General features: G+C 42.8%; 1 protein-coding gene across 8 annotated transcripts in view; it reads left to right on the forward strand.

Moving 5' to 3' along the window:
• The window catches only part of KIZ (kizuna centrosomal protein), a 99,083-nt gene extending 89,734 nt beyond the window's left edge, over nt 1-9,349 (forward strand). For all 8 annotated transcript variants that reach the window (XM_043544133.1, XM_037896235.2, XM_037896237.2 and 5 more), the window contains 2 exons: nt 4,401-4,441; nt 9,043-9,349. In XM_043544133.1, the coding sequence (XP_043400068.1) occupies nt 4,401-4,441; nt 9,043-9,146 (145 nt within the window). In that variant the 3' untranslated portion in view covers nt 9,147-9,349. The remainder of the gene's footprint in view (nt 1-4,400; nt 4,442-9,042) is intronic.
• Nucleotides 9,350-16,239: the final 6,890 nt, after the last annotated feature.

A 16,239-nucleotide genomic window follows, 5' to 3' on the forward strand; every position in this document is an offset into this window, starting at 1 on the left:
GTTTAAATGGTCCGGCAGGCCTTGTATGGAACCACTGCACCTGGGTGAGTTTCACCCTTTGTACATCAGTTCTTCCAGGTGTAGTGCGTGAGGGTAAAATGTTCTGCCATCCACTGCCAGCTTGATGACTAGAGAATCTGGTCTTAAACATATGTTGTCTCATCTTAGATCTTTATATCATAATTCAGATGTGATTGCACTTGGAAGCCTTAGTTTTAATGTAGTCCTCAGTTCTATTATTAATTAAATTACTATTGGATCTAGTTTATAGAAGCAAGATTCATGTCATAATTATCTGTTTAAGTTTCCATTTATCTTCCTCAAGTACATTTGTCTGGTTTTTCTTCAGAAATGATCCATTAGAAGTAAACCAACTGTTCTTTTTCATGCTTATTAAAAGTACAGAAAAATATCTTCATCAGCTGCACCTATCTTGAACGAGTTATTTTTCAGGAGGAAATAATAGCCCAGGTTGAAGCTAGTTTTTATTCTAATTCACAGGAAAAAAAAATATGACCGCCCAGGAATGGAGATATTTTGTCACTGCATGGAGACTGGAATTAAGTAGTCAGGCTTACATTTTATCAAGGATAAGCTTTTTTAGACATTTTTGAAAAATGAGTAATTTTGGAGAAGGACCACGACTTCATCTCAAGTCATTGTTGGGAGGAAATTCTATACCTGCTATCTCACACTGTGAGGGTTACTAAGAACTGTCATGTGAAAAAGAAACAATTCTATTTGTCTACCGCACGATATTGTGTCTCAACAATGTTTTTGCAAGATAGATTCGCACAGGCTTCGAGCTATTTTACAAGATTAGCCAATCTACTTCCAGGCATATTTTTATGGAATATCAATGTTGCTATAACTAGGTCCTTTTCAGTTTTGTTTGTTTTTTCTGATGGAACATATTTTTGTTTTCACTTAACATACGGTATAAGGGTTCAACAAGTTCTCTGCCAGAGATGTATCCAGCACAGAAATAAAAGAAAGTTTTCTGTTTTTCACTGAAACTTCTTTGACTTGATTCACTCTGGTAGAATGTACCAAAGGGAATCTAGACCACCTCTATCGAAATTTTCTTTATGGGGAAAAATATTCTTCTTTAGGAACTTTTCACTTCCTTTTTGTTTCCAGAGCATCTTCCATATAGGCCCTTGTCTTAACAGATTAAATAGGCATCAAAATGGGAGATTTGGTCTAGAGAAAAATAGATGCATTTGGATTTGCATTTGGAAGTTAAACTGCTTTTTGATAGAACCTAGACATCACTGGTTCCATGCTGGGATGCATTTTAGAGAAATTGAAGCATGTAGAGAGATATGAGAGTCTATAAATTTGCCTCAACTTATCTCCTTTATAGACCCTTATTGCAATTCTTCCCAAGCAGGTTTGGATGACGACTGTCATTATTGTATTCGCTGATTCCGAATATAAACCTTCTGGAATACAGAGAGCTCTTGTATCTTTTCTCTGCACTGGCCAACATTTAATTTCAGGAGGCTGCTTAGGAAGTGAGACTTGCCACAGGTTTTCTTTTTGCAACTCTGAATTCAGAACAGTCGGTCGTTCTCCACTATCCATTCCTCTGGTCTCCCATTTCCTAACGATACCCCAGCCTTTTGTACATGCCAGTGTTTTCATAAAAGACTTTCCAGATTTGTCCCAGAATTCTACCAACGCTCTTCTGATGCCTATTTCAGTAGCCATGTCCCTTGCTGTCCATCCTCTGTTCTACCACATCAAGGCCAAGATCCTGATATGCTGCTGCTGCTCCCTGCCATATTGCTGGTGGGTTCTGGTCCTAAAGTCAGTGCAATCAGCAATGGGAGAATCATCCCAGTGGGGAGAGATCCTTTGGTGTTTAGAACCACGTGAGTGACTCAGACACTACTCCTCTCTCTTCTGCTACCATAGAAGGGGGCCAAGGTCCTGTGATCGTGGCTTCCCTATAGCCCTGATCATCCCTGGCTACCATATCGTCCCCTTGAGGCCGTTGACAGAAAGCATAACATAGTGCTGGTTTCATGCTGCTTTAAGTTCTGGAAGGGGACCTCTGAAACCTAGCTAGCCCAAAATTTGGGGAAAGTAAAGGCCAATTTTCCATCCACGCTACCGAGCTGTGCAGTGTGATCCTCCGGCATACTCAAGGATGTGGGTCCAGGTGATCGGTTCTGTCTTGTATGTATTTGGGGCTGGGCCAGACAAAAGAAGCCAGGCACAGAGGCATCCTGAACTCTCTACCCTGGTGTAATAATAATCAACCCTCACTTATTGATAATGGAAGATGAAGAAGCAGACTGACTGTAAACAGCAGCTATCAACTGATGATTTTGCTTTGCTGAAATACATGAAAGATTAAATGGTTCTCGCACAGTCCGTCACAGGAGCCATTTCACTCAACAACAGCTGGCAACTGATTCTATCCCAGGGAAAAAACGATGCTGCAACCAGAACAGCATCTCCTGAAATCCATTTCTGGAGCCTGAATCTGTAAGGTGTCGAGTGCCTCCTTGAGATATGCCGCGGACTGTCAACTCCTAAACTAAATGTTGAGTTGAGGGTGCTCAGCACCTTGCAGGACTGAGCCCTCAGCCCCAGATTCAGCCCCTTTTCAGCAATGTGTGCAGACCACTTAAAGTAAAAGGGACTTGAGCATGTGCTTAAAGTTAGGCACATCTTTTAAGTTCATTGCCAGATGAATAGGGATGGCCATCAGCATAAGTGCTTTGTTGAACTGGAGCTGAGGTTGTAAAGTTGAATGTCTAATGAACCTCACCTTGAGGGCAAAATGTGGTACTGTTTGCTTTGTGTGTGCAAGAGTTCTTTAAATTCATGACTAAGGGTCTCGGATGGATTTTGTTTGAATGGTGTAAAATGTAAGATTAATACTGTAAGATTAATAAATTAAAATAATTTGCTTCAACAAGATGTATTGACTGTTTGGTAACGAAACAGGTTTTTAACATTTGTAATATACAACATATATATGAATGTAAACTCTTCAGTTTAATATTTTGGTTGAACTTTAACTGAGACATTTTTAGTGAGGACAGTTAGCGTATTGTAGACCTAGGATTTTTGCCCAAGTTCAACAGAAATATATGTTGTGTTGTGTAATAGGTTATTTTATTTCTTTTACTTAAAAGGGTAAAACACGTTATCGCTGGAGTGTAATTAAACTTAACTGACAAGCAAGAGAGCAGTTTATCTTTTCAGTTGTTCATTAGTAGATTGTAGTAAATGTAGCCCATGTCCTTGAGCCCTTACTCACTAGTGGGATTACTTGCTTGAGTGAGAATTTGTAGTGTCAGCCTCTGTAATTAGACAGAGAAATGTGTAAAATAGTGTAAAAAAAAAAAAAAAAATGTAAAGGATATTCAGAGATTATTTGTACAAATGTTTTGACATTTAGGATCTTTCACTGACTTTCCTGTGATAGTTATTAGAATATTTCTTTTAAACCCTTGGCTTTAAATCATTATCTTTAGGATTTCTCTCTCTCTCTCTTTTTTTTTTTAATGGAATACTACAGGTGTATAAAATCTCAACTTAATTGATATAAGAATAAGTCCTGTTTTAACTGTCGCGAGGGTTTCAAATTGACATCTGTTTATATTTCAACAGTTTGAACAGCCATATCACAAATATCTCCTATTCAACCTTCCTTATGAAAATCAACTGAAAAGCTATTTTTTAGTGTTTATCACAGGATTGTTAATATAACAGTTAATTCTCCTACATCATTGCCCCCTACATGATTATTTCACAGCACCAACACAATACACATGCTGCACACAAAAGATCAAAATGATTCCAGCTTGTTTGAGAAAGTGAAAAGGGTTTGTGATGCTCTAGACACAAGATCAGTCATTTAACAGAACAGAATTGCAACTGCATATGCATCAAGGTAGATCAAAGGCGGCCGAAAGGCTGCACATTTACATAGGGACATGGGTGATGCTATGGGAACCCAGTAGCTGAGTTCTAAGAACAGTTTTGGAAATAAGGAAATGTGGTGGGGATTGTTTTTGTTTCTTTTTTTTTTTTTTTACCGTCATGTATTTTTAAAAGTGTAAAGGTTTCGCGCACAGCAAGGACATTCAGGGCCAAATCCTCAGCTGGGTAAATCAGTGTTGATTTCAATGGAGCTATTCTGGTTTACTCCAGTTGACGATTTAGCCCTGAATGTCATGGCTGTGCATGAAACTTTACCATCCTGTGTTCTAAAATGCCTTGAACCATTTATTTTTTTTTTAATCCAAAAAAATAGAGATGCAGTTATAGAACTTAAAAAATTTACTATCTTAACTTGGATAGAAGATTTGACTTGATTCCTAAACTTTTAATGCTGTTTTACCATCTTCTGAATATGTAAATATCACTTTGTTTTGCAGGAACACAAGCAAAAGGAGAATAACCACTATAAAATCCAAAGGTGAGAAACAAATATTATGCTATTTAGAAACGTCTTTCTCAATGTAATGTATATTGTATATGCAAGCCAAAGTAATGAATCTGCACCATGGATAAGGGGGGACATGATAAAACTATATAAAATGATCAATAATATTGAGAAGGTGGATCAGGAGCTTCTGTCTACCCTGTCTCATAACATAGGAACCAGAGTATCAGGGGGTAGCTGTGTTAGTCTGTATCCAAAAAAACAAGGAGGAGTCTGGTGGCACCTTAAAGACTAACAGATTTATTTGGGCATAAGCTTTTGTGGGTAAAAAACCACTTCTTCAGATGCAACCAGAGGAGATTCAATGAAATTGAAAGGTGGCAACTTCAAAACCAGTAAAAAGAAATAATTTCTAATATAATGCATAATTAAGCTGTGAAACTCTTTGCCACAGGATGTGGCTGAGGCCAAAAACTTGGCAAGATTCAGTAAGGATTGGACATTTATATGGATAACAAGAATGTCCTGAGTTATAAAAGTTAATGCTAACAAATTTTAAAGGAGTATTAAACCTCCTGTATCGGGGTGTACGTCAATCACTAACTATTAGGGATTAGGAGGAGATGTAATGGAAAGGGCAGATCACCCCAGATCTGCCTAATGAGAGGTTTCTTGCATCTTTCTACGAAGCATCTAGTGCTGGCCATTGTCAGAGACAATATACTGAGCTAGACAGACCACAGATCTGATCTATATGGCAATTCCTTTGTCTCTCATCAGTTGCAGTGCTCTTGCTGCATAACAGGGAGCTATCACATTCAGCCTATGAGCACAGTTTAGGGGCCCAATCCAGACACCTTGAGCATCTCACCTTTCAGAGTGCTGGACATCTTCTTGCTCCTGCTTACTGTCCCTTCTCTCATCTCTACGACATTCCACTTGCTCCCCTCAAGCCTCTTGCCTAGTGGTTCCCCTTACATTCTTCTCCCACTCTCCTATTTGTGCCTTCTTCCATGACCAGTCTTCCCTCCACTGCCATTCGACCCCACCCCCCCTTGCTTTCAGGCCCTATGTGTAATCATTTTTCTCTGGAGCCTTTCAATCGCAATCCACCAAGCATAGCCTTGTAAAGAGTGAAAATCAATCCATGAATGAAACAAAAACAAAAAATCTACGTAAGCTCCCAAGAGACACAGCAAATTAATCTATTCAATTGATTTGTTCTTTACAGGCAAACTTAGCCTCCTTTCCTTGCATCTGCTGATGTTTCCCCAGTACTCTCATACACCCACCTCCGTCTGTTGTCTTTTTTTATTGTGCTTTTGATCTAATTTGTATCATAAGCCTGTTGCAATAGGAGCCTTAGCAATTGGCAAAAAGGATCTGAAGATATTAACTCTTAAGGAACTATAGAAATAAAAAGGACCTTTTTGGCTCTTGGTCCATGGAAGTTTTATAGGACAGTGGGACTGTGCAGCCTCAGAGACTAAATGCAGTTCTAGGGGGGACGTTCCTTGTTTTGTGGATATGAAACACACCATTAGTCGTCCTGGGCTGTCTTTTACCCTGAACAGACCTGGACTGCTCCCAGCTTCTGGTAGCAGGGCTGTTTTGGATGCAGTCTAAGACTCCACTGAACATGCCCAAGTCCCTGCCCTGGAACCAGGCTGAGGATCAGGAAGATCCCAGACTTTGTACTGCTCTTGAGGGTTGCACTTCAGCAACAAAATAAAACAATCAGTTTCCATGTGCCAGCTCACAACTGAACACATAAATCCGATGTAGAATTGCCAGCAATGTGTTGAGCTATTTCCGTAGCTGTGTGCACAAATGTATGTGCGCAATGGTGCATCTTTGCATGTGCAAGTGAGCTTCCTTTTTATAGACGCATTGCACAATGAATGCCTTATTCTCCTCTAACGTCAGTTGTGCACCAACATAATTCCACTGCCTTGGGTTGAGTTACCCCAGTTTGCCCTGCTGTAAATGAAAGGAGTTTCGGGACCTGAGTGTTTTGCATCTGGAGTCCACCTTTACTGGCCCTCTAGTCCCTAACCACAGAGAACATGTTTTGGAATGGGCAATCTGTGCTGTGATGGGGATGCTGTTGACGAATCCTGATTTGAAGAGTACTGAAGACTCCGATCACCGTGCTAGGCTGGTGACTCCCCTGCAATGGAGCGGAAAGGCCGCGAGTGCCAGTTTGTGGAGTTTAGGCTAGGGAAGCTGGGTGATTTGCCCCCATTGTGGCACCCACAGTTGAAGAGGTGAAGCGTCAGACCCCTAACCCGCTGGAGTCAGGGGTCTATGAAGAAGGGAATAGCCTGCAGGAATTGTGGGCAGTAGATGGTTTGTATTTTTGATTATTGCCCAAAGCACTAAGAGCTCTGAGGCCTTTTTAATAGAATGAATGAGTTAAAATAAAAGTATGTGGAGGCCACTTTCCTTTTCCCTGCTCCCATTGCCCCGGGCAGTATGGCTGCTGAGATCAAGCAGCCACCACCAGAAGCCCATCTGGAGTGGAGGATTGCACAAGAGAGAGGGTCAAGCTGAAATAGTTACTGCACACACTGGCTGTGCTAACTTGTGCCACTTTACACACAAGGCTGGAGGGGAAAGAACCTGGTGGAGCATGGATGAACCCCCATGGGGCTCCTGCAGAGGGGCTTCCGTGCAACTGGGAAGAGGAGGAGGAATGTGCCATGGAGGTAGCAGCCTCATTTCCATGCTTCTCCTCCCCCAGCTGGTTTCTCCTGCTGTAGGCTGTCTCCTATGCTTGCAGAAGCAGACAGGAGCTTTTAACCCTATATTAAGACATTGCCAAAGTCAGTAGGGCCAGAATTTGCCCCATCTTCTCCTCCTAGCTTTTTGTAAAGTCCATGTCACTTTCCTGTTTATCGTTTTAAAAACAAAATGCTTCCATGCTCTTTTCCTATTAAAAATATTCACAGCAGCAGCCAGACCTGCATTCATGAGCAACCCTCCTATAACATGCCAGCACAGACAAATGTTAGGGGGGAAAGGTTATTACATGGCATTCGTTAGAATGAAAGATAATGAGTTAAAATTATTAAACAAAGAGTTGACAAGTCCCCAGCTTGAACCAAATCTTTGTCAGCATTTCTCCAGCATTTCCCCTTCTCCTGTATTTTTCCCCCCACATTTTTAAACTTGCAGTAATGCTCATGTTTTTCTCTTTAGCGCTGAAATGAGCGAATTCACTTCAGAATTAAAATGCTCCTCTCGCTGTTATTTTATGTAAATTTCTTGCTACACTTGCTAATTCCCAAAATCATCTGTGTTTAAATTGTTTCTCTGGTATATTCCTATTTGATCCTGCAGGAAAATGGTGGTACTTTATTTGTGACATCACTGCCATTTCCATGCCAGCTCTGTGATGTCAGTGTGATTGTGACTTCACTTCAGGGTCGAGTAGATAGAGAAAGTGGAGTGTAACAGACAAAGCTCCTATTCAGTCAGACTGCAGATGTCAAGTAAATTGCTTTGAGTGGAAATGTTTTATCAAACTACCTTGCGAAACAATGAAGTGGGACTTTCTAAATCAGCGTGCAGTATTTGTGCACAACAATCCAATTAACAAATAACAAGCCTTGTAAGCTACACGGTGTGTTGGAAATTCATACCTAAGAGTATAATACCAACTGTACCTATATAATGAGCCTAATACACTGATGGGTTCTAAATTAGCTATTACCACCCATGAAGGAGATCTTGGAGTCACCATGGATAGTTCTCTGAAAATTTCCGCTCTATACCCAGCAATGGTCAAAGAGTCTAATGGTATGTTAGGAACTGTTAGGAAAGGGATAGAAAATACAACAGAAAATATCAGAATGACACTATATAAATCCATGGTACGCCCACATCTTGAATACTGCGTGCAGTTCTGGTTGCCCCATCTCAGAAAGGATACAGTGGAACTAGAAAAGGTTCTGAGAAGAACAACAAAGATGATCAAGGTTCTGAAACAGCTTCCGTATGAGGAGAAACTAAAATGATTAGGGCTGGTCAACTTAGAAAAGAGACAGCTAAGGGGGGGGATACGATAGAGGTCAAGATAAAATCATGAATGGTGTGGAGAAAGTGAATAGGAAAGTGTTATTTACTCTTTCACACAATACAAAAACCCGGGGTCAGCCAATGAAATGAATAGGCAGCAGGTTGAATACAAACAAGAGGAAGGACTTGGTCACGCAACATGCAACTGACTGTGGAACTTATACTTTGGGCATCACAACATCCCATGGCAATAACCGAATTCAAACAAGAACTAGATAAGTTCATGGAAGATAAGTCCATCAGTGGCATCCCCTGCTCGGCGTGACCCTAGACCTAGAAGCTGGGAGTGGATCACTCCAAAATTGCCCTGTTCTGTGCACTCTCCCTCATGCGCTGGTACAGGCCAATGTCACAGACCGGATACTGGGCAAGATGGACTATAGTCTGATCCAGGATGACAGCTCTTACGTTCTTATGAGTTACATAGCGTTTCTGAAAAGCTGTTGTCTGTCCTAATTCTGATCTGCTGCGTGAAAGCTTTCTATAGTGTGTGTGAATACATGGTTGCATAAAAACATTTTGATTTATTATTTGCTTTAATTTTTTTCTCCTAGCTTTCTGGGGTGAGTCTGATGACAGCAACTCAGAAATTGAAGCCGCTTTGCGACCACAAACCCATGATACGTATGCCGATGAATTTGATGACTTCTATGACTAACGTATTTAACATGTGCTTAGGCGGGAAAATGTAAGCTGTATTCTCTTGCAGAAACTGCAGTTTTATTCTGTGTGTTTGGGTCCATATTTCTGCAGTGTATCTAATATCTTGTTTGTTTGGCCATATAAATGTTGAACAAATAATGTTCCATGTCTCTCTTTGCTTGCGTACATGTGTTTTTATTAAACACATTTTAGGAAATATTTTGAATTCAGACAGATCTCTTTAAAGTTGTCCATACTTTTTAAACAAAAATCAGCTGATGAGAATGTGTGTGTCAGTGGTTGGCTGTTCCCCACGGATGGAAGGAAGGTGATGGTATCTCTTTAACTATCTATGTGCTATTATCATCAGATTCAGTTCTAGTCCCTATTATTATTCCGGATGTTTTGGACTTTTTTTGAGGTAACATTTTTTTGTGGGGGTTGGGAGTTGGATCAGTCTGTGTTCTGTCACATCTCTTCCTCTGACTGTGGGTCAGAGCCAGTTCACCGTCAGCATCTCTCCCAGCCCACATCCATGACTTCCCTGCTGGCCCACAGTGCAAGGCACTGTGCAAATACATAGAGTAAGATATGAGCCCCTTGTTAAAAAGAATATTCACAAGAGAGCTTGACACACATTAGGAGGGTGGGAGGACAATGGGCATGTTAAAATAAAAACGAATGTGAGGTTACTCACACTAATTACAAAATGTAGCAGATTCTGTACCGGTCGTGGATTTTTAAAACCTGTTTATAAGCTACTTTTTAAAAAAAGGCAAGAAGAGATTGCTGGAGAGGTCAGATGGAGGGGAGGGGAGAGGAAAGGAAAGGAGGTGGCAGAGGATGAATAGGTAGGAAAGAGAGAGGGTGGAGTGGAAGGGTAGAGTGGTGCACTGGGACAGGGACAGGAAAGAGGAGGGGGAGGGAAGGGTGGAGATAAAGATTAGTTTGAAGACTGGGGGCAGCATGGTGAGGTAGGAGGGAACGTGTGATCTCGGTAAGAAACATGTTCAATACAGCAGTAAAATCACCCAATGGTGGAGAATGGGACCCTGTGGTTAGTGGATGGGGGCTGTCATGGCCTACCTCTCCTTGGTTTCTTCCAAAAGCTGACCTCAGCCAGAGAGAGAGAATTGGGAGATGGTGCAATTTCCATCAAAGATGGAGAGCTGGGCGCGATCTGGCCATCACTGGGGGAGGGGGAGGATTTGATCCTTGTTCTGTATTTGCCAAGAAAACAGTATCCTAGTGACTTAATCAAGCCTCTCTTATTCAGGAAAGTTACAATCCATACAGCATGTTTCTGGGACTATATTACCTAGAACTTTCTTTTGCAAATTCTTATTGCAGTCCTGAATGCAAAAAGAACATTTTTTTCTGATGATTTTACATATTTTAACATTAAAAGAGTAAAGAGCAAATTGTGCTTAAAAAGCATTCTCAAGGGGCGTGCGTACGCTTTGCAGGGCAGTCTGTCTGTTTGATCTTTACCTTATTCTGAGACAGTTCAAGAAGAAGAAATGCATATGTACATTTCTAAAACAGCAGATTTCTAAATAGAATGGCATTTCATTGTGGCAAATCTTTGAATTTCTGTTTCCACCTGCTTTGTAAAATTCAGGCTGCCATAGTTATGTGGCCATCCCAGTAATTGGATGACTCCAGAAGCTTCATGCATTTTTAATTTTCTTCTTGAATTCCTTTTATCTGAAACTATGTTAATTAAACATGAGATTTTTCTAAGAAAGAAACTCAAACTCAAATTAAAGAATCTGTCCATAAATATGATAGGTTCAGAAAGAAGAGGCACGCCTCCAGTTAAACTCTGCTGAAAAGCAGTTCTGCATATTTGAACTTACTAGCTTCCAGTAGCCCAGTTGTTGTTTAGGGTCAGTCCACTCAAAAACAATCAAAGAAAAAATTCCTAGTGCTTTGACTTGAATAGTACAAAACAGCTTTGGTCGGAAATCTGCCATAAAAGGTCTTGGGCAAAGAGTGAAAAATATTTACAATGTTCTTAAAAAAGCAGGTTGACTTTTGAAAAGAGACTCAGACTTTATATAAAGTATGATTTTAAGTGTGATGTTAGCACATGTTGGCTAACACCTGGTAACTAACATGTTTGAAAAGTCTAACGTAGACAAAGGACACTGCCTTTAAAATGCACGAAACGGGTTGAGTCACCCCCTCCACGCTGACACCCACGGGTTGAGTTTGATTTGACCAGTTTAGCATGTATTAATAGCCCTGGGGCCAATCTTCAACTGGTGTAAATAATCATGGCTCCATTGCTGGAGCTAGGTTGGTTTACACCCGTTTAGGATCTGCCACAGTGTACCTCCCCTACGCTAGGCTTTTCAAGAGTGTTACAATGTGCTCACCTCACATCTTTAAATCCTACTCCAGCCAAATTCTTAGGGTGCGAGTCTGAACTGGCAGCGGTGCAGTGAGGTTAGCGCAATGTCAGTTTGCCAGCGCGTGGCATTTTATCTCAAGTCTTGCAATATTTGGTGGGGTTTTTTTTTTAAAGCCCCAGCTCCTGAAATCAAGATTCACAGCTACTTAGCTTGTAATCTCTTTGGGGCAGGGACTGTCCTTGTTCTTCTAGGTTTGTACAGCACCTAGCACACGGGGTCTTTGTCCATGATTACGCTAATACAAACAGTAATAATATCAGAAGAATCTCCTCCTCCATTTAAAAAAACAAAAAGTTTCTAGTCCCCAGGGTGGCAGAGAGAAGCTGGAAAAGGGGACATGAATGCAGCCGAAAGGCTCAGAAACTAGAAGGCAAAAAAGAACCCTACATGTATTATTTGGCTTACAAACCATGACTTTTTTTTTTATCTCATGATATTTTTAGGGCCTGATGTATGATGACTGAAGGCCTACAGCTGGCAAGGATGCAATGTCTCAATACAAACTCTTCCCTAGTTTATAATCAATTTATAAATAGAGGGTGGATCACTTGATGATGACCTGTTCTGTTCATTCCCTCTGGGGCACCTGGCATTGGCCACTGTCAGAAGACAAGATACTGTGCTAGATGGACCTTTGGTCTGACCCAGTATGGCCGTTCTTATGTTTTTATTTGAACCCTCTTTATACCAGGCCACTGATAAGTGTTGTGAGCTGCTTGAGCTGTCTGAGAAGGAGATAAATAAAGAATGTACTAGAAATCCAAGGGTGAACCGGTAATGCAGTGAGCAGTGAGGTTGGGGAGGAGGTGTACTCAGGACTCAATCCTCTCACCAGCCTCCACAACTGGTGGTTCTTTGGAATCTCCAACACTTAAAGTTGCCTTCCCTGGTGAATTCCCCGCACCGCGGCTTAGGCTGGGGATCAATAAGTACAAGGATATGTAGTTTCTACCTCCTTGCACCAGATTAGTTGAGTCTGGCCCAGTCCCTGCAGAAGTTGCCTCTATTTTCCAGCCACTGGAGGGCTCTCATTAAAGAACTGTTGGAGGCTTTAAACCAGCAACCCTAAAATGCCAGGCTGGAAAGCAGATTCAAAGCTCTGCCACTTAAACCATCTATCGTGGACATGAGACTGGAAAATCTGTGCGCTTGTCTGCAGCACACAGGGGGAAAAACAAGGGAAAGGGTGGTGATGGAGACCCAGAGAATTATTTTAAAAACAGTCCATGGACTATGGGAAAATCAGTGAATCAAACAGCTTGAGAACTATGCAAAAGTCTCTGAATGATCAGGAGTTCCGGGGATGAAAGATCCTAACACAGCGGGTGGTGATTATACAAAAGGAAACCCCTGCTCTGCCCCATCTGGATATTAAGGATGATCCTGTATGTATCAAAGCTTGCTACCATCTTCCAGCAAGAAGCCTACATCCAGAGGTCCTGTAATTCTCACTCTCGTTGCTTCTCAGGGTAGGGAACAGACAACACTTTATTAGTATTTCCTGAGCTGAGCGCTACATATCAGCCCATTGGCTGCAGTGGGCTTTGGCTCAGGACCCAGATGAGAAGAATACCGACTGTAGTAATGTAAAGGAGTCTCCTGAGGTTTGTCTCCCAGAGGGTGGGAAAACCTGACCATGCCCAGTCACTTGCTCTGGGAGGCTTCTGCACAGGCCCTCGTTCCTTACTTCTTGCATAGGGTCCTTACCCGCTGGGGGCCTTCTTCTGTCTTTGGGAGTTCACTGCACTCCCCGTAGGGTCAGGGTGAAGATCTCCTGAATGGGAGTTTCTCCTGTGGCTCCAGGAGTCACTCCAGCAGTCTCCAGCTTGGCAATCCTGCTCCTTCCCCCACCAGCTGAAGAGCTTGTCTAAGAAGACAAGAAGGTATATGAAGTGGGTGGGGAAATGGCCAAAGCACACGCTCTTGACAAACCAGGAACAGTTCACACCTGCCGAGATTTGGCTGAGCACTTCATTTTGAGGCTACTGAAAAAATAATGGACCTATGACGAAGTCCACCTCGAGTTTCATACCTATGCAGTGGAATCAATTCAAAAATATTACTAGAAAGAAGAAACTCCATGGTATTGCACCTGTCCAGTACAAAAGAGTTGAATCCATGAACATCTCCAGTGCTGCAGTGAAGAAGATGCTGTCTCATACTTGCACACAGAATGACTTCACTGCACACCTTACAGGAAAAATGCTCCAGCGTGTAAAGAATTGCATAGCACAATGAAGCTGCTGCCTTACACTGTTCAGTGGAATTTCTTTATCGTTCCCATGAGGAGGCTGACACTAAAATTATCTTGCATGCCATCAGTGTCATAGGGAGAGGTACTACGAAGCTCTGGATTTGGCCCAAGACACAGACGTTCTAGTGCTTGCTGTGAGATGCTACCCAAGGCTTCCACCAGATTGTTTTTGTTCCTGCTGCTGAGGAACAGAATCACTGTCTGTTCCTCCGAGATGTGTCCCTATCACCCGGGACATTAAAAGACACCGCACTGCCAGGGTTCCATGCCTTTTCAAGGATGTGACGCTACTGGAAAGACCAAATTCTCTTACTGGCAGGCACTTGATGCAGTCTCTGAAGACTCTCTCCGCACTCTGAAGGCGCTCGCAATGGCTCAGACCATCACTGATGAGGTCATAAATGCACTGGTGGTGTTCATATGCTGAGTTTACCATTTGAAGACCAACATTATGATACTTGCAGAGCTACATCAGTGGATGTTTTTCCAAGAAGCAGACAAATGGAGAAAACCAGCCACTGTCAAGGGGTGCATTTATACCGACTATCAAGGGGGCAAATTGTCAAACAGTGGATTGGCTTTGGGATGACGGAGCACATCCTATCCTATCAGGCATGGATGGGTCTTGGAGGATGGACTGATCACACCAGTTGTGTGAAACACCATGCACTTCTGAATCAACCTCCAGCTAATCAAATGGTCGTGTGCAAAGACCAGATGCTCACCAGCTCACAGATGTTTGGCCAGCAGCCTGCCCGGTATGGAGATGTGCAGGTGCAGCGTAGATGAGGATCAATGTGACAACGCATCTAACAGTGACCCAAGACAGAGAAAACCCTGATGATGAATTTGATGAATAAATGTATCAGTCCTACACAGCAAGGACAACTTCCCTAGCGTTAGCCAAGATCAATGTCTTTTTGAGGTAAGCAATACATCTCTATGCTAAAGTAAAATTTTAAAAAATGTTGATTTTTTTTAAAAAACCTTTTCTTGACTGTATAGATCTACATCATTATTCTGGGTTTGTCATGCTTGGTGCCACAGTGTCCATGGGGAAAAAGGCCTTTTGAATGAAACCCAACTCGACCCATTTCTGACGCTGCTATGTTGTCAAAATCTCCACCAACCGGAGGACCTGGAGGAGGGAGCCAGGAGAGGGGGTGGGGAGTGAGTCCCCCCTGCCACACAGCAGTGGGTCACACCATTGAAATGATGAGTGTGTCGATTTTTATAGATCAAAGGACACCTTCCTCACCTTTCGATCAGTACCTTGCCCACGAAATGAGATTGGCTACTAGTCCGGGAGCATAATGTAATACATTTAAAATGTCGGGCAGGATGAAGGGGCAGTGTGGGGAAGAAGGTGCAAAGAGGTTTATGCTAATTGCAGATGAGGCAGAGTGGAGGTGGCGGAGGACCTCACAATAGGAGGTGAATGATGAGATCATCACTGTGGCTCTGACCCCTTTACACTGAGCAAAAGGCCCCGAGTAACAGAAAAGGACTCTAAATCCAGTGAGGACAGAATTTCCCCAGGGTGGGCACTGGGGAAGACAGCCTTCCACGGACGCATCAGGGAGGGGATACAGGCTCACATGCCTGCCCAGATTTGTGGCTTGGCTTGTATTGAGCATGCTCAGTAACATCCCCTGAAGCCTACGGTGACCACATGTCCCGTTTGGGCAGTGACAGTCCCTTTTTTAAGCCCTCTCCTGGCTTTTTTTGGCCAAAGTAGGCGTTTGTCCCGTTTGCTCTTGCCAGCCGATGATCCTTGGGCTAGCCGCAGGTGGTGTCTGGTTTACCCTTTTGGGAAATATGGTCATCCTACTGAAGCCACGGCCCTCACTCTGCCCCGCCCTGCCCCCCTGAATCAGTAGGTATGGGTCAGCTCTGCTTACAGTTCTGGTGTAGGGGGCATGCATGCTGGGGCCAGAGCTTCTAGCACTGCAGAGAATGCAGGCAGTGCTTTGGCCCATAGACAGGCTTTGTACTATAGACAAGCCCCCCCAGAGCTGTCTGAATTACACTGCGGGCTGCTGACCTTATCTTCCCCCCCTAGGCAGCACTATGTCAGCAGGAGAGTTGCTCCTGTCTCTCGCGGAAGTACATCTCTGCATCGGAGCGTCTTCACTTCAGTGCTACAGCGACACAGCTGCATCAGAGCAGCTGCGCCGATACCCCGTTTTAAGTGTAGACCTGCCCTCAGGCCCTGAATCTCCATACCATGTCACCCAGCTGTTATATTACCAGCAAAAACAACACCCCTGTTTTCCCCTTCCAGCCTGGGTTCAGTAGAACCTGTACATGACTCTGTTTGGTGAACTAGAATGCAAATACCAGACCCCAGGACCTCTATAGCCCTGATCCCAACTGGCATCAATAGGTTCTTGCGTCACAGGTCTCCCTGGTCTCTGCCCCATGCCACAACTGTACCC

The sequence above is a fragment of the Chelonia mydas genome, chromosome 3 (assembly GCF_015237465.2).
Source record: "Chelonia mydas isolate rCheMyd1 chromosome 3, rCheMyd1.pri.v2, whole genome shotgun sequence".
NCBI classification, from domain to species: domain Eukaryota; kingdom Metazoa; phylum Chordata; order Testudines; family Cheloniidae; genus Chelonia; species Chelonia mydas.